Genomic DNA, 23215 nt, shown 5'->3' on the forward strand with positions numbered 1-23215 from the left:
ATACTTACAAAGATAAAATCAATCTTCTACCAACCCTTTATTTAAATATTCTGTAACATTTTAAAGTGTTTTTAGCTCTAGTATTACAAGCAAACTAAAATGGCGTTAGCAGTTTTTCTCCTATTCCCAACGTGGGCTGGTGCCCCAGCGCTCCGGAGCGCCCAAGTCCGACGGCAGGCAGGCTGACTGCTCTGGAGGAATGTCCTGAGTGACTGAAAATGCACAAAGATGACCTACCTCACTAGACAACCCACCTTTTAAAAGGACTTACCAGTGAGAGAAACACAATAGGAGCGATGCAACTGATCACTGTCAGAGATCTGATTTTGCAATGGCGCCATGTAACTGTTTACTACAATTTTATCACTAATTTTTGTCATTCAAAACCCACATGAATCCGTGTGCCGATTTGTAGTTCTTTCAATGACATACAGTATTACTTAACACCTTCATTTTGCTTAAGTTTCCATCTACCACATATACTCAGGCTAAAAATGAAATGCTCTTCCACAAGTTAGGTTTTGGGGGATTTTGTGTGTTTTGTTTTGCTTCTCAGTTTTAATTGTAACACTGAGAAGAAGCCAAGTAGATTCTTTTCCAGTGGAGTCAGGGCTAGTTTTTGCACTTCCACACTGTGATTAATTTATTATTCATCTGCTACCTTCCTGTTAAACCTTGTCTTTAGCCTGGGAACTTTTCTTCTAGCTTCCAACAAAGGATTTCATTGCTTTAGGAACTGAGGTGTGTCTTAAGTTTTTACCTGGGAGCAAAAGTGATGCAAGCGTTTCTGGTGAGACCAACCTTTGGTTTAGGGTGGGGAGGAACCGCCTAACAGGCCGCTGGTAGGCTCCCAAGGCCAGCAGAGACACTGAGGGGGCTTTGCTAAGACATCGAGCACAGACGGCTGGAAGGCCCGATGCAGCGGCTGCCCTGGATCTGCTGAGCAGGGCGATCGGAGGCCATGACTTGGCTTCTTTCCAGAACAGGGGCTCTGGCCATTTTAATGGTAAGTCTTTTCTTTCTTTCTAATAACTGCAAACTTGCCCTGTTTCCTTCCTTGTTAGATGATATTATGTTTGATTGTTCAATCTCTATTATAAATTCTGAAAAAGAGTGCAGTGGAAATAAAACATTCTAGAATAAAATTGTAAAGGTTGCCAATTTCTTCCTTTTCTAGTTTTTTAATGTTGTACTTTACATAGAAAAATAAACCAAGGAAAACTGAATTTGAAAGTCACTGTCTAGCACTTCTTTAGTTAAGGAATTAAATAATCCTGATCACAGGTTTATTTTCCACAACTTCACTTTCTTCAAAGTAATCCTTTTATTCATCTTTCTAATACACAAAGTAAAATATATAAAAGAGAACCAGGACTATTTTCCAGGTTACACACCCTGTAAGCTCATGGCTAAGAATTGTACATGCCTGGTCTTGATACCTGACATGCTTTTAAAATAGTCAGACTGTTGAATTAAAATCAAAGCAATGTTTGGCTCTAGAGAAAAGAGAGTTATTAAGAAAGCAGCATTTTTGTTTAGCCATTATGTGCAAAAAATATCCAGAACTTTGTTAGGGGGAGGCATACAACATTTCATAAGCCATTTTTTCAGGACAGTAATACATCTGCTGATTGGGAAAGTTTCATGTATCTAAAAGCAAAGTAGAATCTGAAAAGCAAAGCAGTAGCCTGGATGTTGCAGACTAGTTTTTTCCTGAACTATTCTGTTTTAGTGAAGAAAAAAAAGTCACAATATTATCAATTACATAAAAATATCTAAATAGTGAAATACACCAAAAGGGAAAAAATTCCTAATACTAATCCCCCACTTTATCAGTAATAAGCTGGGGCAACTTACACATCCATTTCCTTTACCTCCTCATTTAAAAAATTAAGATAACTGGACTTCAAAAAGTTATAGATAGATCCCAAGAAAGAACTTTATAAAACTTAAAAATGTCTAAAATTAGAATAGGCTGCCCGTGATCCAGCGTTCACCAGCCTTCTGTCTCGTGACGATGCTCAAGCAGAAAGTTGGTGTCATCCCTCAGCTGGAGTCTGTTTCTATTATGACAATGTAACTACTTTGTTTGACCATCTGCTGAATTTATTCGACCCAAGAACGTTGTAAAGGGAAATGGATGGTTGTATGATTTCCCTGCCTTCCCAGATGGTCATTCCTGAACTAAACAGCAGACAGCCTGGTACCACATCAGCCAAGCCAATGGCCACAGGAAGCTGGGGAAGGGTGGCAGGGGAGTTGACTAGCCCTGTCCCAAGGACGCAGAACCGGCCTGGCCCAAGTTTAGAGAGCTCTTCTCTCTGCTCCGATATAGACCATTCTCAAGTACCCCTCTGGTTCTTGAGGACTGAGAGCCTCATTCTGAAGGCTGTTTAATTCATCTTCATATCCCCAATGCCTACTATAATCTCTCTCTTATTGTGGACACAGTGTTTGAAGAATGGATAAACAAATTATTGTTAAATGAGGCCTTTCTAAACTATAACCCCCTGCCACCATGCCTCTATAATGCTAATCACAGAAGGAACTATGAATTTATTTCTCTCCTCTCAGGAAAATTTTACATACACACCCACACACACAAGCTATTTAACCAAGCTATTTCATACATGGTTAATAAATTGAGGGGTCTAGACCTGCTCTGTCTGATTTAGTAGCCACAAGCCATAAGTGGGCTATTAAGTCCTTGAAATGTGGTTGGTCTGAATTAATATGGTTTGTTAGGGTAAAATATATTTTACCTAGGTATAAAATATCTTAAAGACTTTATATGAAAAAATGAATATAAAATATGTCACATAATTTTTATGTTGATTACATATTAAAATGATAGCATCTTGGATATACTGGACAAAAAACTTCTGTTAAAATTAATTTCACCTTTTTAACCTCTTTAATGTGAATATTAGGACATTTAAAATGACACAGGTGGCTGGCATTTGTGGCCTTTCTCATGCTTCTGCTGGACAGTGCTGGCCTACTATTAGAGCAAGTAGTAGGAGGCAGTGCCCATCAGGAATGAGGTAGGTCAACAAGGCTCCAGGGCTGAGCTGCTTTTCCGTAAGGACAGATGAGCCAGAGGGGGATCTCTGGCTGTCAGACCAGCATTGGGAATGGCAAGCGGGATCATGGTATTTGCTGGGGGCGACGGACACACTGGTTTGGCCGGAATGACAGTTTGGTTTGGAGGCTCTGGAACCCTGACAGGAAGGCAGATGAGATTGAATAGCGCATTCCACAAAGACTAGTGGATCCTTTTAGAAGTGGGGAGCCACCCAGAGTTTTGAAATAGTGTGGCGATGGGGGGAAAAAAATAAAAGCATATAAAAGCTTTGTGGAGTAGGAAATATACATCTTTTGTTGTTGACGGGTGGGGTCTGAATATTGGAAGACATGTTTGAAGGTTTTGTATTAATTCCACCATCCTGTGATCACACACGAGTTGCCTGGTGAGGGGAAATACAAAGAGAGCCACAGACATCAGTCTGGGCCTGTACCACTGAGTCGTCCTAGGCTTGTTTCCCCCAGTCCCCAGCCTAATTAAAATGGCCACACTGAAAACACAGCATGCTTGGGTAAGGCTCTCAGTCTATCACTGGTAGTATTTCAGTCATACAGAGGATTCTTCATAACTTCTCAATATTCTGTTTTGTTATTTTACATAACTACCAACACCAGTTTTAATGAATCAAGAAAGGGTTCATATTTGACAGTATATCAAAAGAAGTTCTGAGATGAACTTTTTGAAAATTGACAGAAAAAATTAAAATTATATTTTAAATGAATATAATAGTGGGTATGGGGAAATAACATTTTTAAACTTGGAGCATTACTCAAGATTTCAACTTTAATCTTCTAGATTAATTATTTGAAAAGGGAAGGCATTGGAAATAACTGCCTGCTGTTGAAAAATGTCATACTTATCAGTTTACTGTGCTTGTTTGATCCATTTCATACAATACAAAAATAAACATTTTGGAGAAAGGATTTGTGACTGAAAAATATTTATCTTTGAAGATTTAACCTTTTGGAAAGAATGTCCACTGTCCAGTGTTTAACGGTCCACAAGATGCAAAGCACAGTTTGCCATATAACACTACCATAAGCAATAAACCATAAGCTATTTAATTCCATGTTATCATATTACATAAAAATTTATTAATTACAAAACTAATAGAGATCTTTGAAATCCAAAGATTTTTAAACAGGCACAAAGTTTTAAAGAAGTTAGTACTGTTAGTGCTGTTAAAAGAGAGAGAAGTTGTTTAAATATTAACTTCTGAGTTAGAATGTGTTCTAAATAGAGCAGAACTATCTTCAACCACATTCTCTACAGAATAACCAAAAAGTAAATTTTTAGAATTGCAAAATGGCCTCCATTTTTTTATTGAAGTATGATTGTGATATCATATGGTATTTGTCTTTATCTGTTTTATTTCACTTAGCATAATACCATCTCAGTCCATCCATATTGTTACAAATGTCAGGATTTCCTTCTTTTTATGGCTAACATTCCATTGTGTAGATGTACATTTTCTTTAGCCATTTATCTATCATTGAACACTTTAGTTGCTTCTATATCTTTGCTATTATAAATAATGATGCGATGAATATAGCAGTGCATGTATCTCTTTGAATTGTTGTTTTCATTTTCTTCATATAAGTATCCAGAGGTGGAATTGCGGGATCATACGGTAGTTCTATTTTTAATGTTCGAGAAAACCGCTGTACTGTTTTCCATAGAATTGACATTCCCACCAACAGGGGAGGAGGGTTCCCTTTTCTCCACAGCCTTCCCAACACTTGATATTTCTTGTCTTTTTAATAATAGCCAAGCTGACTGGAATGAAGTAATATCTCATTGTGGTTTTGACTTAAATTTCCCTGATGATTAGTGATGTTGAGCATCTTGCCATGTGCCTGTTCCCATTTGCATGGCTTTTTTTGGAAAAATGTCTATTCAAATCCTCTGCCCATTTTTTAATTGGGTTGGGGTTTTTTTTTGTTTTTGTTTTATATTAAGTTGTTTAAGTTATTTATACAACTTGGATATTAACCCCTTATCAGATGTATGATTTACAAATATCTTCTCCCAGTCAGTAGGTTACCTTTCATTTTGTTGATGGTTTTCTTGACTGTGCAGAAGCTTTTTAGCTTTTGTTGCCCTTCCCTAAGGAAAGTGATCCAAAAAACTAAGGCTGATGTCAAAGGAGCTTACTTCCAATGTTTTCTTCTAGGAGTTTTATGGTTTCAGGTCTTACATATAGGTCTTTAATCCATTTTGAATTTATTTCTGTATATCATTCATTTTCATTCTTTTGCATGTAGCTGTCCAGTGTTCCCAACAGCATTTATTAAAGAGACTATATTTTTCCCATTATATACTCTTGCCTCCTTTGTCATAGATTAATTAACCATGTAAGTGTGGGTTTATTTCTGGGCTCTCTATTCTATTGCATTGACCTGTTTCTATTTTCATGTCAGTACTGTATTACTTTGATTACTATAGCTTTGTAATAAAATTTGAAATCAGGGACATGATACTTCCAGCCTTGTTTTTCTTTCTCAAGATTGCTTTGGCTGTTTAAGGTCGTTTGTGGTTCTACACAAATTTTAGGCTTCTTTGTTCTAGTTCTATGAAAAATGTAAATGTCCCAAATTTTTAACAGAAGGAAAATCTTTAAGGTGTTTTTCCTTCTCCTGATTGATAAAATAATCTAGTTTCCAGCATTAATAAATAATGAAAATAAATTTCCTCCTGAACCTCCCCAGAAGTTCAGAGTCTAAAATCAGAATAACCTTGCCAAGCAATTCTGGCCAGCCCTGCCTCACAGGCAATAGTCAGGGAAGATGTCATTACTTTTACCAATTACCACTCCCACTTGCTTAACACCCGAAACCGGTTTCCACTTGGAGCCAGAACACGCAGTGCCCATGAGGTTTCCATAAACCTCTTGGCCTTTGGCTCTTCCTTTCCAGTTAAGAACCAGTCTGATAGCCTAAGGTGAGGCCTTGCTTTGGGAAGTTATCATAAGAAACCATGGCTATTGGTTACCATCCATAATTACACTACAGATAATTGAATCTGTCTAACTACGCACATTTTCCTTACATGGCCACTGCACACTTGGCCAGGCTGCACACTGCCCAACTCCAGGGGGCACCTTCACATTCACTGCATGTGAAGAGTGCCCCCTAGAGTTGTACAAGGAACACACAATCGTACGGTGGAGTCCTGGTTCTGGCCCCTTTCTGGTGCTCCAGAAAGAGAGTTCCTACTTGCCTTACTACAAGTAATGATAATAAAAGTCTGCTTCCTGTCAAAGTGGCTCTTCTACATTTTTTGTTTGTTTGGTGACAGAAATAATAACATGAAGCACCTACTGTGGGCTAGGGCTCCTTTATGTTCTTTAGACCTATTAATTCATCTAATCCTCACAACAAACCTATCAAGTAAGTGGAAATATGATCTCTATTTTATAGATGGGAAAACTGAAAGATTAATGTTCCCAAGTTATACAGCTGGTGTTTTCTGAGACAGGGATTTAAATTCAAGGACCAAAGAACCAATGTCCAAACTCATGTCACTACGCTTGACTACAACCTGCACAGCATTTAGAGTGAGGGTCTGAGAATATGCACAAGTGTTTTTCTTAGCATCTGTATCATAATACAAGGCTTAACTTTCTAAATTAATTGAGTTTACTCTTAAAATCTAACTGAAAATTGAATTGTCCAAAATTAAATAATTTCTAAGTAATTAAGCACATATCATTTTTGTTCAATTAAAGAATTAATTGATGAATACAAAGCTTTTAGAATGTTTTAGCATTTTAAATTTTAATTTTAAAAAGTATACATATGCATACCAAAGTATTTAGGCCATATCAATTCTTTAAAAATTATAAAACTAAAATAACCAGGAAGCAAGAGGAAGAAAGGAAAGTACAGAAATTTTCAAGATAAGGAGTCCTTCCTTCCTCCACATTGGTATTGCCGATCAAGGCCATCAAAGGAGACAACTTAGTTGATTTACAGTGTCAGAAAACCATTGAAATATTTACTAAATATCTGAAATAATCATATTTACAAAGTAAAACCACGAAGTAGACACATGTAATTATTAATCCAATAAAATAATTAAATTTTTGAAAACACTACCCTAACAAATGTAAGGTTCTGATTGTATTTCTTTGTAGCTAAGGAGGATGGTTACATTCAGAAGTGTTTCTTCCTAACCACCCATATTCCTAGAAGCACAAAAATAATCACATTTTCACAATATTCCCTAAAATTAGAGAACATTCTTGGTGGCCTCATTTTAAAAGAGAGGATGGGAAAGAGTAAAGGCTGACGGTACAGCTTCTCTAGGGCTTTAATTCAGTGAAAAGTTCAGGCAAACGAGAAACCACTGTGTGCAAATCTACCTTCTGTGCCTCGGGTTGGGTCCCTTCCCTTGCTTCCCGGGAAAACAAACTGTGCCTCAATGTCTATTAGAAGAACCGTTCTCTGTGGGGCTAGTACCTACATGCTTCATATTTTCTGGATGACTCTCTCCAGTTTTCCTGTAAACGGGGGAGAAGGGGGTGCACCTGCCCGTCCCTCTCCTCACTCATTCTTAGGAACCCAGCAGGGAGAAGCACAATTACCACACTGCTCTGCTCTCCTCTCCCCAGGACCTCAGGAAAGCTATAAAATCATTTTGAGACCTGTTACACGCACATGTAATGGTTCTTCTCCATGACATTTTGAGCACATGCCCTTTGAAATAAGGATTTCAATGAAATCCCTAGAATGGACGGGTCCCGGCATCCTGTGTCTGATATATTTCTCCTTTGGTTCAGCTTTGGACTTCAGTCTTTTATAACTTTACAAAATAAACTATATAATAAATCTATGTCATTTCAGGGGGTAACCTCAGCCTTTGCCAGGAAGAAATCCAAATTGACTATCATGTAACTTCTTTTTGGCCACTAGTCTTTTCCTACTTTTTTACGCCAACTTTGTTTCAAATCTAGTGCAGTAGTGATGTACACACCTTGGAGTCTGGTTCAAATCCTGCCTCCACTGGGGCTGTTAGCTGGGTCAAAGTACTCATTCTCCCACATCTCCATTTCTTCATCCATTAAAAAGGATTACAATACTAGAATCTCCTTCAGATGGCCACTGTAATAGGCGAGGTAATAAATACAAGGCTCTATGAATAGCAACTGACACAAAAACCATAAAAACATTAGCTACTCTAATCCCTCTGATCCTTTTTCTTCTGATTTATTCTTCACAGTTTTCTTCCCACCTGATCTGATGGTCTTCAGATCAGAGAATCAGTCAATCAGCAAATAGTTAGGTGTCTGCTGGTGGCAGTTACTGGAGGATTGCAAGGAAAAAAATATATAGAAGCACTGATTTGGAAAGCTTCTGACTTTCTTGGCTTAACCCCATAATGCACATAAAACAAGAAATAATAAATCATGGAAACCATTATGGGCTAAATTGCAGGGTACGGGAAAGCTGTTGTACAAACTCAAAAGGAGATGTCAATAAGGACCATTTCATGAAGATTGTTGGAATTCGAAATGATCTTAATGGATCAGTAATATATAAGTAGGTGAAGGGGAAAGAAGAATGCATTCCAGGTAAAAAAAAAAAACTAGACAGTGAATGAGACAGACGAAGGTCTGGTATGCTCTGGGGAAAATAAAGACCCTCGCCTGCCTGGGGTCATTTTATCCTCATTTAATTTTTTCAGTTCAGCATGAAAATTAAGCTCAATATTTAAAGTAATAGGGCAGAGCCTAGCAGATTCAAGACCCACAGCAAAGAGTACTTGTGACTGGAATGCACAGCCCCAACTTTTTATATTCTATTCTCTAAACCAGACGAGTTACAGTCTACTCTCTCTTGTGCAGCTAAGAAAATGCTTTTCCCCTGTCCTTGCAGCTGTTGATTGCCTTTGCACAATTCAGTTAAACAAGTCATGGTTTTTAATAATTCCCAACGGCACTTTCTGACGCTTCTACAATAATGCTTACCATTGTTTCCCAAACCAATAGCTTTCATAGCTCCTGGGAAGTGTTTATACAGAAGCCAGGTAAGAAATGTCTGGTTGCAACTGGCTGCTAGGCAGGGTTTTGCAAAATCCAATAGATTCTCCTGCATCACACTGAAATTCGGTAGTAGTGTTAAAGAACGGGAAGAACTTGCTTATGCTGGGAGCATTTTCTTTCTCCTGGAAGGACTTTGCCCTATGGATACTGCTTCTGCAAATCTACTTCCTCTGCAACAGAAATTTACCACAAGATGCACAGCAGAATGTAGAAATCAGGACTGTCTCACCTAATCACTTACTTGAGGCATACACATTTAATTTGACTTTATTTTAATGTTTGCAGGTGATCGTATTGGTTCATGGAGAATTGCGAGTAAAGGTAAAGTATGAAGAATATTTTTGTAATTAAAATAACAGCTTAGTTTAACAACTTAAAATTTTGTTCAGAAAACTAAGTATTAAATGTTCAAAATGATTTAGTAATTTACTAGTAAAAATAAAATTAAAATCCTAACAACTAACTCAATAATATTTAAATACAAGCAATGATAAATGTCATTACTGTAATTTATCTTGGGCAATCTTCCTTCTCATTTTAAACAAATCTATAGTTTCTCATTAAATAGATCTTAGGTACCCAGAACAGTTAGATATTGTGGAATATGTAAAGGAAGTACAAAATATGATTACATGCTAATATAAAAGATCATACAGCTTTATAATTGTTTTACTTATTTAATGTTTCTTCTTTGCTTGGTCAAGTGTGAGGTAGAGCAAATTAAACTTTTAAGTCCTGCTACTTTGAAATTTAGGCAGCTCCTCAACGCAGGTGTTTATAACTATATTCAGAGCAAAAGTTTCCAATGATCTGCATAATAAAGTGGAATCCCTTTTTGCGTTAAGACCAAAGGCCAGCATGGAGAAGAGAACACCGTACAACAAGCCAAAAGGAGATATAAGCGTGAGTGGGTGAAGTTTGCAAAACCCTGCAGAGAAAGAGAAGACAACTCAAAAAGAAACCCAATTGCCAAAGTAAGTCATCAGCAGGGGCCATATGAGTTGTCAGAATAAATGTATTAGATGTAAATTAAGATAATATGGCAATGCTAGTCAGCAAAATGCAGACTAGGAAGCCCACAGAACACGCAACCTGGTATCTTCAACAAAAAAATATGTGATAATAATAACAATAGCAAGATGAAGAAACTATGACTTCTAAAGGAGTAAAAAATAAGTAAGACACATGTGGACCAATTTCAATGGATAAGCCTCATCTAGATCCAGACTCCAGCAAACAAACAGAAAAAAATATATGGAAGAGATAATGAGAAAACTGGGAGTCAGCATTGGATTGGCCATGAACTCACAGTCATGGAAGCTGAGTGATGAGACATATAAGCTTCAATATATATTTAAAACTTTCCATATTAAAAAGCCTGGAAGTTATAAGAAGTTATCATTTTAATAGATACTTTCTAAGATTTACTATATAATCTCTTTCTGTTTTACCTCCCACTCCCCCTAGTAAGACTAAAATAAATGTCTTTTTTTAGTGCCTGTTAAGGACGTGCAGGATGTGCACATTCAGAAGTAGCCCTGTCAGTATCAGGTGTCCATGACGTTCTCTCAGCCTTTTCACATCTCCATGGTGGCCACAATCTGAGCATATATGCTAAAGCCAAAAGGTTAACGTGTATTGCTCCATGCTGGTCAGTGGTAGCAATGCTTTGAACTGTTTCATATCCCTGGGATCTGTTAAAGCAAAGCGGAAAGAGCACAGTGTCAGAATGAGTGAATAAAATGCACGAATGACTTAAGACTGCAGAAGTGGAGGAGAGGAAGGGAAGGAAAAGGCCTGAGTGAAGGCCACCTAACACCTGGGGTGTTTTTGGCTGCAGATTACTTCAGATTTCCAAGCAACCCAGAAAATTACCTACCGAATTTCTGGAATGGGAATTGATCAGCCCCCTTTTGGAATCTTTGTCGTTGACCGAAATACTGGAGAAATTAACATAACAGCCATAGTTGATCGTGAAGAAACCCCCAGCTTCCAGGTAAGTTTGTGTCCTCAGTGGCTTTGGAAGATGAAATGCTTCTACAGAGGAGAGACCAGGGCATAAATCAGCCCACTACAAAGAGCCTGCACTGAGGTTGTGCCCCAAAGGAACACACCGGGGGTGCGTGGGGAGCACTGACTCCAGTGTGCATCTTGCCGAGAGCTTCCCCTGCCGTGAGACGGGATCAGCCTGGAGGACTGGCAACCCGCCCACCTGCTCTGCCCACAGCAGGCACCTGTTCCTACTCCATCTACTCTTGGCAGAACTATTTTTCTTCTCTGCACAAAAGTTCTGTCCATACCACTAGAGGCCTTATTTCTACAAGTTTTAATAGCATGCAACCTAAGTTTGTACAGTAATAATTAATACTGTCCCTCTTTTCCTAGATCACATGTCACGCTCTAAATGCCTTAGGACAAGATGTTGAGAAACCACTTATATTAACTGTCAAAATTTTAGACGTCAATGACAACGCACCAGTATTTTCACAAAGTGTATTCACGGGTGAAATTGAAGAAAATAGTGCTTCAAGTAAGTCTTTTACTGTATCTACCACTTCAATTATTTTTAAATTTTCAGACGCAAGTATCATCATACAACATCATTTTTATAAGCTAATTTATTCTCTTAGTTTCCTCACAAGTTTTGCAGAAAAATTCATCAAAATAACCTGGGTCTTCCTTTCTAGTATTTGTAGTGGGGTTGATCACCCCCTGACAGTGTAGTTCCAGGCTGTGCTCCTGCCACCAAGTGGAAAGCATCTTACTGTGGATATACAAATCATATGAGTGCCTGGCAGTCACAAAGTTCAGGCAGCCTTAGGCAGCCTGGGCACAGCAGCAGGGCATTCTGAGATTCAACAGGCCAGACACACACTTACATTACTCCGATAATTTGGGGGAAAGAGAGAATTATAATGACATCCATCAGGGGAAGAGAAAGACAGAAAAGTATCTCAACCCCAACACAGCCGAGGCCTAGGCAACCGGAAGATTTGTATGGAAGGGGGCATAGTTCTGCCTGAGACACAGGAGGAGACACTGCCAAGTGGCGTGTGCTTTTTCTTGAGCATCTAGTTTGTTTGTATAATTAAGGTATCATTGATATTCAATCTTATGAAGGTTTCACATGAGCAACATTGTAGTTTCAACATTCACCCATGTTATCAAATCTGCTCCCCACCCCACTGCAGTCACTGGAGCACCTAGTTTTAAGATTTGATAAACAATCAGTTTGAGATTGTTTTAAATATAATGTGAGCATGTCAGTCTTTCCATCGTGTTAATGAGCTTGGTCTGTACCCCCAGACTCACTGGTGATGATACTAAATGCCACGGACGCAGATGAACCTAACCATTTGAACTCTAAAATTGCCTTCAAAATAATCTCTCAGGACCCTGCAGGCACATCCATGTTCCTCCTGAGCAGACACACTGGGGAACTCCGGACTCTGACCAATTCTCTTGATCGAGAGGTAAAGCAAGCCCTTGGGAACCTTCAGTAATAAAGGACTGGCTGTAAGAAAGCCAGGACAGGTGACTCCACCTTACCCGAGAAGGACAGCAGAGAGGCCCCCAGGACTGGCCTGGGCCGGCCTGGGGAAACTGCAAGTGGGTGTGATTCTGGTGGGGTAGATGCCTGTGCCTGGAGCGAGCATCAGCGAACTGGTGGGAGCTGCAGGAGTGCAGAAGGGCACTGGCTCCTGGAAAAAGCTGACCTGTCTTTATACAAGCAGAGAGGAATTTGCTGAATGAAGGGAATGTCTATCTGGAATGAAGTGTTCTGTGACACCACATTTTTCTGGCTTCTTTTCACTTTACCCGTGCTTCCAGAACACTGAAGGATCCCTTTCCTCTCTCTTGCCCCTTTTCCCACCATCTCCATCACCCCTCACTATCCCGTCAGACTCCTGCCGTTGTATACAAATGCCTTCCCAAGCAGACCAGCGGGAAAGCTCTAAGCAAGCCTCCCCAACATGAAGCAGCACCATCCTCACTGCCCACTTTTGCTGCGTGCGCATTCTCACCCTAAGAAGCTCACAAAAAGGAAAACCTGTTGTAGCTTTACAAAGACTTCCGCCCAACAATCCAGACCCCACACACCTCCATGATGGACAGTGAACCCTATGCATGATCCTTCCAGAGAGAAAACCATAAATTCAAATCTTTCCACCTCCTTACCCACAGGAAGCAAGTAGTTGCCATTTGCCAATCTCGGCACTGGAGATCAATTGTCTGTCTTTATTTTTCTCCAAATCTAGCAAGTTAGCAGCTATCGCCTGGTTGTGAGTGGTGCAGACAAAGATGGAGAAGGACTAGCAACTCAATGTGAATGCAGCATCAAGGTGAAAGATGTCAACGATAATTTCCCAATATTCAAAGAATCCCAGGTACATCTTGCACTCCTTGAAGAATAATTTTTTAACACATTTTATTTTATACTTTGCTGTCCTATTTCAGTATTTGCCTGCTTGCTGGCTTCTATTCAAGCTCTCTGCACTTCTCTTAAAAAAAGAGCTTTTGTAAAATATAAGAACTCAGTAACCAACAAGGAGGCAACACATAATTTGAGGATTAATGATTAATACCATTCAGAATGAATGTAATCCCTTTAGGTACAACCTGACCTTGAGTCTTAAATTCTGCTTCTCTCCTATTTAGTATTCAGCACGTATTGAGGAAAACACTTTAAGTTCTGAGTTGCTTCGATTTCAAATAATAGATTGGGATGAAGAGTTCACCGATAATTGGCTTGCAGTGTTTGACTTTACCTCTGGAAATGAAGGAAATTGGTTCGAAATACAAACTGATCCCAGAACTAATGAAGGCATCCTAAAGGTGGTTAAGGTAAGGTCTTATTTCCCTTCAGTAGTAAAAACTTTCTATATTAGCCAAAACTATCACTTCTACAAATAAATTTTATTCACTTGTTAATAATAATATCACTTCCATATAGAAAACTTAGAAAACACAACAGAGGAGACAGAATTAAACACACACACACACAATCCCATTACTTAAACACAGCTTTTTTTTAAATGTTGGTTTATTTCCTTCCAAGCTACCACACTTTCTATAGAAAACCCAAACACACTACTATACGTATATTTATATGTGTTTATTATATGTGAACATTTATAGGTGTACCTGCTTAAAGCACAAGAAAGTAAAATATATTTCTTGACAATCTCATTCACTTTCTACAGTTGAAGTTAGAATGGGATTGTGGCGGGTGAACTTGTCAATTTGTAAGTGGATGCCTACAGCCAGCAGAGGGGGAAATGCAACTTTTTTCTAGAAAATGGATGTGTGTAACTAAATCTGATCAAAAATACATAACTGAGGGACACTTCCATTCAAGGTGCTTGGCTATAGCAGGCCCTCCTCCCCCATCTGAAATAACCTAAGGATACTTCTGCCTGGATATTGTATAAACTAGGAAAAATAACCACTATTTGAGGACACAAGGCGTTGGAGTATATGGGAGTTTCTTTCTTTAATTCCTTGAGTCCAGTAGAGTAACAGACCCATAATATTCCTTTAATAAGGAGATTGCTGGAAGGCATGCACGCAGGTCCTACTACCATGTTTTCAGAGGGCTACCGCCATCCTCACCTGGTATAAGCCTCCAGCAGTGCCTGGGAATGATATCTTCCAGTCTGCTCTTTTGGTGTCATTCAGTCTCCCAGACCACAAACTCGGGCCTTCCCCTTCATCCTGGCCTTTCCTCGCAGCACACAGCTGGTCGCCAGATTCCACCCCAGAGACTGTCCATCTGCGTGGGCCCTCCGGCCCGGGGTCATCCGACCTTGTCTCCTTGCCCCTCGCTGGCTGCAGTCCCTCCCGATAGATGCTCCCACCTCCTGTGTCTACTCCCCTTCACTCTCCTACTGCCACCAGCCTACTGCAGCACGTTTCTTAAAACCAGTTTGGGTCAGTTACCCTCCTCTTTGAAACCTTTCCTTGTCCCTGTGGGCTGTGAATGTGGCCCTCCACCCTGACTGCCCATGTGAATCACCTCCAAAGGTTCCTAGCCTGTGGGCATGTGGGAACTGTTGGTTCATGGGGGTGAGTTCAGGAAGCCCAAGCTCTCCCATGGCCAGCCCTGATACCCCTCTGTGGCCAGCCCTGACGTCCCTCCGTGGCCAGCCCGGATGCCCCTCCCATGGCCAGCCCTGACATCCCTCCCACTGGCCCATAAGGTGACCATCAGCCTGCTCAGAATCTTGGGCAGGCCCCTCACCATCTGCGGTCTGCAGCCACCCGCTCCTGTAACTCGAGCTTTCACAAGTGCTTCCCCCTCTGCCTGAGGACATCCTCAGCCTTCAGCAACAGCTCACATGAAACCTCTAGGAAGGCTTTCCTAACTCCCAGGTACAAGTACTCACTCGCTTCCATTGACTCTAATCTCTTTTGCCACTTACCCCTCACATTATAATTGCCTGTTATGTGGCTCTCCTGCTCCACTGGAAAATTGCCGGCTCCACGACACTAGTCATTGAGCTAAAGCGCACATCCACATCTCTCACCTTTTATTCAGTAATACCTAAATGTACCTAAAATGAGCATTTTCTTATCTCAGCACCCTCAAAATATTTACTGGTGAGTGGAAAAAGCTATCCTGGGGCTCCTCAGGCCTTGATTTGGGCTATCCCAGTAAGAGGGTGAAATAAATAGTTAACATGCAAGACCAACTGAAAACAGTTCTACACCGAGTTGGTGGGCCGCCCACTCACTCCTTTGCAGAGGCCTGTTTGCTACCAAGTTTATTAAGATAGTCGGCCTCTGCAACCCAGATATTCTTAAAGTCAGGAAAGAATTTGACTATTCTGTGAACAGCCACAGCTGTCATTTATAGGAATGTGTTATGGGCCTTGATTTGTACAGTCCTCACAATGTGACAAGTTAAGGGATTTTTTACCAGCAGTGGAAAGTTGAGGATCAGAGACATTAGCTATTATGCCCTGAATCACACAGCTGTTAAACAGCAGAACCAGGATTCAGCTGCCATAGCAAATTTGGGGTTCTTCCCACTGTACCACAGAGCTCAAACAAATTATAAGGCTGTTTTACTAAGTCTAGAGAGAGGCAGTCTGCTTTCTAAGCATCAGTTACAAATTGAGGTCTCATGAGTTAAGAATTCTGAAGGTTTCTCTATCTCAACATGACAGTGATTTCTGAAACTGTCTGGCAATATAGAAATAAAAAGATCCATTTGTAGCATGTATCATAGAGTTCTCTTGTCCTCTCTGGGTTTACCAAACCATATTTTTGTGAACTTCTTTCCTTCTAATTGTATTTCACTCTAGGCTCTGGATTATGAACAACTACAAAACGTGCAATTTAGTATTGCTGTGAAAAATAAAGCTGAATTTCACCAATCGGTAATCTCTCAGTATCAAGTCCAGTCAACCCCAGTCACGATTCAAGTAGTAAACGTGAAAGAAGGAATTACATTCCATCCTGCTTCCAAGACATTTACTGTGCAGAAAGGCCTAAGTAGTACAAAACTGGTCAATTACATCCTGGGAACATATCGAGCCACTGATGAAGACACTGGCCAGGCAGCCACATATGTCAAGTAAGACAGTTTTTGTCACATTTCATTATTCTTTGTTGTAGTTTTAATCAATAAACTATTATAATATAACACCCAAACTAATACATTTCAAGGATAAAAAGAATAAAGATTGCTAACCCAAGGAACTGAGTAGCTCAAGAAAAGACATGTAATCTGAGTCATTAGAACAAATGTGCTGTAGGCAAAGATAACACAGGCATAAGGTAAAGTGGAAACTAAGAAAAGATGTCTGAGCCTGTCTGGAGAGGGCAGCAAAAAGTTCCCTGGAAACTTTTAGCTGAGTCTTTAAAAAGATTAGCTCACCAGAAGATCAAGGTGTCATCAGATAAGCAGTGCATGCAAGGGAGCTGCTATACTAAAAAGGGCAGGCACACAGTTACTTTATTGCACCAAGCAGAAAACTAGAAAACTGGGTTAATCCTTAAGGATTAAGAAATACTGCTTGTCTGTGCTAATATGCTAATTTTCTGCTGCTTCTCATAAAAGCTTACTTCAGTGTCTTATATTAAGTATAAATACATTAAGCATAAAATGAGTCATTTTCATTAAATAGGTAACATCCTGTATCTGAAAGAAAACTATTCTTTTCTATTATAAAACAGATATGCCATGGGACGTAATGACGGTGGTTTGCTAATTATTGATTCAAAAACTGCTCAAATCAGATTTGCCAAAAACATCGATCGGGACGTTTCTTTCATAGTTAATAAGACAATCACAGCTGAGGTTCTGGCCATAGACGGTGAGAAAACCATTCAGTCATTTTTAGAGAAATGTTACTCCAACTGGCATTTATTTATGAACAGATGATTATGATCACTTAACATACTGCCTTCATCACAGATAAATGGAATTATCTTAGGGGCTTTGCGCTTCAAGTCCTAGGCGGCAGCTGCTGAATCCAGAAGACAGAGCAGCTCAGCTACTCAGTGGAGAATGTAGTACCAGTGAATCCCGTCTTTATTCCCTGCAGTTTGCTGCAGTTGGGCAGGAAATTTTAGACCCACAGGAATTTCTCGGTCTAAGAGGACGGATGTTATAACAGAAAGCCTATCAGGGAAATGCAACTCAAATATGAGGTGCCTTTGTGAGTTACTTATAGAATGAGTCCCTTACAGAGACCTCATGGACTCATATCATTGAACAATAAAATCCTCTGGAATGTCTTAGAAATAATATTCATTGTCCATGTGTATTTCCTCAAGCATAAAATTAATTTATGCTCAAGGCAATCAAAAACATTAAAAAAAATAAAAGAGTAAACACCAAAAATCGTATCACCTGGGCAAACAGCTAAAAGTACTTGGGGAAACAATAGATAAGATTCATGATCCTACTACTGAGAGATTTTTTATTTTATTGTTTTTGATTGTCAACATTTAAAAATCTTTCTTCAATCAACTTTTGTGGGTTGGGTGATAAAAGTAAATCATTCTTCATTCCAAATTCTCTAGCTCAAGTTTTAGAAGAAAAAATCTTTCACACAGTGATTTTCATGCAGTAGGATACATCAAAGAAAACTCTTATTTTTATGTTGATTTCATTTGTAATCAGTGCATTCATCACCTTGTAGGTCTGAGTTCCAAACATACTAATTGATCACCAGTCCTGCTAATTAGAGACACCAGCCAACTCAATAAATTTAAATTTGCTTTTTACAAGATACGGAAATCGAATGACATCTTTTCACTGTAAGAATGACACATGTAATTTCTCATGAGAAGTCACACTAACATGGCTGCCTACAAAAGACTTTTAAAAGATTTATTGATTATTTTTTGTACAATTTGCTCTGTATATATTTCTTTAACTCCAAAATGTCCTTCTTACAGAAGACTCAGGTAAAACTTCGACAGGCACCATCTATATTAAAGTACCTGATTTTAATGAAAATTGTCCAACAATTGTCCTGGAAAAGAAAGCAATCTGTAGTTCATCCCCTTCAGTGGTGGTCTCAGCTCGAGTATTGGGCAATGATAAATACACAGGCCCCTACACATTTTCAGTGCACGAGCAGCCTGTGAAACTGCCAGTCGTGTGGAGCATCACAACACTGGATGGTGAGTGACAGAACACCTGCCTCCGCACACGGGTTGCTGGCTTCCCTGTACTTCCAGAGGATAAGGGAACTCATGTGGGAGCGAGACCTCTCCAAGAGGAACTGAAAACACTCTTGCAGTGAGGATGCAGTCCTGGCCAAATGAATGTCCTCTTTCTTCAGAAGAGGAATGATACTAGAGCAGCGCTAGTGAATAGTCTCAGTTTTTCATACAGACTGCAATTCTTCTTACAAGTTTAGTGTTTTATTTCTACCTCTGCAACAAACCTAAAGCAGAATAGAGTCAGGCATTGATGTTAGTGCAGAGCTGTTTCCATTTCCAAGCACATAAACTTTTCCTGACCATACAGTCTGTGAGCAGACACGAAGCCCTGGGTGGTTGTCCTGCTCAAAGCTTATAGGAGGGGTACTTCGGTCTGTCACTCATCAGGGATCGTGAGAACAGGGTGGACCAAAACTCATGAACCACTGGTCACTGGGAAAGAGCGAGTCTATCCTTCCTCTCCTCCTAATCTTTATCGTGCCTATTTTATATTCCCTGTGTTTTCCAGGCATTCTCCTAGAAGCAGCCATTAGATTTAACAAGGATCTTTTCCTTTTGTGGATTCTACAATTACCATCAGGCCACTTCAAACCCTTTGTGAATGAACTCTCTTTTCTCTCGTTCTTTTCTGACCAGTTAGACATCCTTTTATAAGTGTGAAATGACTAGACTCTGTGTTGGCCTGTCCTGGGGATCAGCCATTGCTAGAGTCACAAAGGGATCTTGTCACCCAAGGCCTTCCTTCCTGGGGCGTCACTGGTCCTGTCGTGAGGCTCTAGCTCCAAGCTGTGCATGTAGCACTTGGCTCCAAATGGGCCACAGACACACTGCCGATGAAAAGGCTGCCAGAGAAATGTCCGCAGGTGACAGGACCGGGCACCAGCCACACGGCTAGACTGAGGCTGCACAGGGAACAGTGTCTGGACTGGGCAGCCCAGCACCATGTCAAAGGGCATCGGGGGGAGGGTCAGGAATGACTCAGTCTCACAGCTCTACAGCCTGCCAGGGCAGCTGCCGGAGCCCATCAGAGAGTAACAACATAGTGACGGAGAACAAGGTCAGTACCCACAGGCCTTCACCACAGGGGGCCCTGCACTCATGGCACGAGGAACGTCAGGAGCAGCCGAGGAGAAAGCTGAAACTCAGCCTTGTTAAGTCAGGCATGAAGCAGGGTCTTGGGGAAGGTGCTCATTCAGAGGGCCCCAGAAACGTCCAGCGGCTGGGGCAGACACGTGGGAGAGGAGGGTGTCCTGATATTTAAATGTTGCCAGCCTCCCATCTTCTTTGGGGAGAAAATCAAGGTAGGACGAGTCTTCATGGGGGAGAATAACGACCCCATGGGGGCAGAGAGGAGGGCATACAGCCCAGCCCGATTTACCCAGTGAACCCCCTGCGGCCCCAACCGCTCAGACCTCGCCCTCCCACCAGCCCCACTACTCGTGACGGTGATGTCTATGGCAACTCTGGTTCTGTTAACACAAAAAAGTGGCTTTAAGAGTGAAAGCTTATTTGTGTGTTTCTCTACAGCTACCTCTGCGCTCCTGAGCGCCCAGCAGCAGCCCATCCCTCCCGGAACATACAGAGTCTCCCTTGCAGTGACGGCCCCTCAGGACAGGCGGTGTGAGACCCCAGAGAGCTTGGCTCTGGAGGTCTGCCACTGTGACAGCAGGGACGCCTGCGAGACCTACGACCCCAGCACGGACACCGACATCCTGCACGGGGACAGGTCCTGGGTGAGGCTGGGGCCCGCCGCCATCGGCCTGCTGCTGCTCGGCCTCCTGCTGCTGCTGGGTGAGTCGCGGGTCCCCCGGCGCTGCCCCGCTCGAGGAGGGGGTCCGCTTTCGCACAGGCCTCCATGCTGGCCGGGGGATGGCGGGGGGCGGGGGCAGAACCGCTCCCTCACGGCGCCACGGGCCAGGCCGGGGGCAAAGACATTGTAGAGAGAATCTGAAAGTGTGCAGTTAACGTGTCACTTGTCAACAAAATCTATAGTCATGAAAGAGTAAAGCGAGTCATAGATGTTAGACCTTCAGAAAATAGCACAGAGAGGGTCAAGAGGGAAAAATAAAGCATGAACCCTTTTCACACACGCTGGTATTGGTTATGGTCAAAGTAATGGCTTTATCCACAAGGACAGCACTTTCTAAAATGTCTGCTCCATACTCAAGTCCCATGAGATTGCAAAATAGAAAGAGAACCCTGGCAAATAAATATAGGGAAAATGTATAAGCTGTCCTAGGCTTTGGGTTTTATAATGCACATTAATATATCCTAGGCTCTGAAAAGTTATTGCTTAATCCACTACTTTCTCAAATAGTTTACCACATGAATATACACTGAATATAATGACATTTACTGGCCACATTTAGGGACACCACATGTTTTATTTTTCAACAAAAGTAAACTTCATTTTATTCAACAGATAGGTTTCTAAAAAGTTGCATTTAAATCGAAATTTTGTGAATCAAATAGTATTTTGAATATAGTAGGTCTCTATTTAAAAGAACTACATGGAAAATTCTTATTCACAATCACTTCCCTAATTTATTACAGAACCAAAGGCTTTTAGAGTTAAAACGATTTTTCATGATAATAAGTCTACTGCAACCCATTCAATTAATTTTTTTAATTTATTAAATATTTTTAAATCACAGAGACGTACAGAGAATAACATGACAAGCACAAATATAACCATAAATCAGATTTAACAGATATTAATATTTGCCATATTTGTTCACATCTTTTTTTAAAAAATTTCTGTATGTACATGTAGTGGCCTCCCATACACGCCATACTATCTCATTCTTCCTTCCCCAAAAGCATTTACTATTCTGAAGCTATCATATATAACTTCATTTAATAGCTAAAACTGACACTCAACTTTTTTCAATATTATATTAGTTAATTTAAAAAGAAAAAAGTTTTCCAAGTACAAATGTGAGTCTTTACACAAATATCCATCTGAAAGGGGAACTTGATTCTGGCTTTCCCATAGTTCACACATTTATGCATGTCTAACTATATGGAAAAAGTAATACCAGGATAAAGCTGTAACAGCAGTGAGGACGAATGAGGGAAAGGTGTTCCCAAAGGATAACAGCAGGAGCCAAAGAGCAAACGCTTAGCAGGCTTTAGGATGCACAGCCTCGGGAGGCTGAGGAGAAGGAAGGAGATGGAACAGGTGCACTGGGGTGGTGTGAATGGGCTTCACACACATGCTACGTGAAAGTTGCTGCAAGTATTTGAATCAAACACTAGTATTTTAGGATCATACTTGTATTTTAGGAAGATAACAGTAGCAGCAGTTGTGCTGTAAGAAGGGAAAGAACAGTCAGGCAGTTTTTGTGATAGTTCAGAAGAGATGATGGAGGCCAGACTTAGAGCCATGACATGATACGGAGGGGCCAGGGCACATGCTTGAGGCGCCACAGGGGCACACAGAAGCGTCTGGAGACCAGAGGAGAGAAGGGACGGTAGGAAGGGTAGGAAGCCCAGAGGAAGTGCTGAGCTCAGCTGTTCCTGAAGTCATCAAACAGCACGCAAAACATCGCAAGAAGCACAAACATGCAGGGTGGCAATGATGAATTCGGTTTCTGAAATGTTAAGTTTTGAGGCATGGGTCTGTCCTGTAGGCCACCACGTATTTGGGACTGTGGCTCAGGGTGGCCGTCAGAGAAATTACACTGTTTTATTCCCATAACCATATTTGCTTCATCTGATCCTACCATTTTCAAAATGCCATCTTTTAAATTGTGTGCAGGACAGAACATACATGTTTGTCAGTCTGGAGAAATAAACTCAACATTTTGAAAAACCTCTGGATACATATATAAAAACCAAATTCATGTTGCACATACAATGATAAGATTTCTAAAAGACTATTATGCCCACCTAAAAGTACATCCCTCCCCTTTCAAAACTAATTTGTCAACTCATAATATTCAATCTTCCACACACATTTCATAAAGTCACAGAATTGAAAATGGCAATAAATAGAGCCTTTAGAAGTATCATTAATATGAACATTACATTAAATTTGGAGAAAATATATTATATCCAACCTCTTTTGGCTTTATACAATTGACCTAATATTTTTCATCATATAAATATAGTATGTATGTATATACAGGATACCACATTTTTATAACTGGTGTAGCCCATCCAAAAAATACTAGCAAGTCCTCAAGAGTTCTCACTATTGTCCGTTAGTTATACTCACTCATTTAATCCCCTCAACAATCTATAAGGTAGATATTATTTATTCTCCCATTTTTTTGGATGAGTTATGGAGGCAAGAAAAGATGATATGATTTGCCCAGCTGGTGAGCAGTAGAGCCAAAATTCACACCCTAGCAGTCTGAGTCCAGAGGCTGTGTCTTAAACCCCTCATTAAGCACCTCTAAGTG

At 40.5% G+C, this 23215-nt stretch overlaps 1 protein-coding gene across 2 annotated transcripts in view; it reads left to right on the forward strand.

Moving 5' to 3' along the window:
• Window positions 1–763: 763 nt before the first annotated feature.
• DSG3 (desmoglein 3) overlaps window positions 764–23215 on the forward strand; it is a 30410-nt gene continuing 7958 nt past the window's right edge. The window contains exons 1-12 of one of the 2 annotated variants that reach the window (XM_017661755.3): window positions 767–1006; window positions 9414–9449; window positions 9974–10102; window positions 10969–11124; window positions 11514–11658; window positions 12435–12601; window positions 13388–13516; window positions 13788–13973; window positions 16436–16707; window positions 17310–17449; window positions 18540–18767; window positions 20337–20600. In XM_017661755.3, coding sequence (XP_017517244.1) covers window positions 962–1006; window positions 9414–9449; window positions 9974–10102; window positions 10969–11124; window positions 11514–11658; window positions 12435–12601; window positions 13388–13516; window positions 13788–13973; window positions 16436–16707; window positions 17310–17449; window positions 18540–18767; window positions 20337–20600 — 1897 coding nt within the window. In that variant the 5' untranslated portion in view covers window positions 767–961. Of the gene's footprint in view, window positions 1007–9413; window positions 9450–9973; window positions 10103–10968; window positions 11125–11513; window positions 11659–12434; window positions 12602–13387; window positions 13517–13787; window positions 13974–16435; window positions 16708–17309; window positions 17450–18539; window positions 18768–20336; window positions 20601–23215 lie in introns of both variants that reach the window. The other variant, XM_073212718.1, reaches the window with a different exon arrangement.

The sequence above is a fragment of the Manis javanica genome, chromosome 9, assembly GCF_040802235.1.
Source record: "Manis javanica isolate MJ-LG chromosome 9, MJ_LKY, whole genome shotgun sequence".
NCBI lineage: Eukaryota > Metazoa > Chordata > Mammalia > Pholidota > Manidae > Manis > Manis javanica.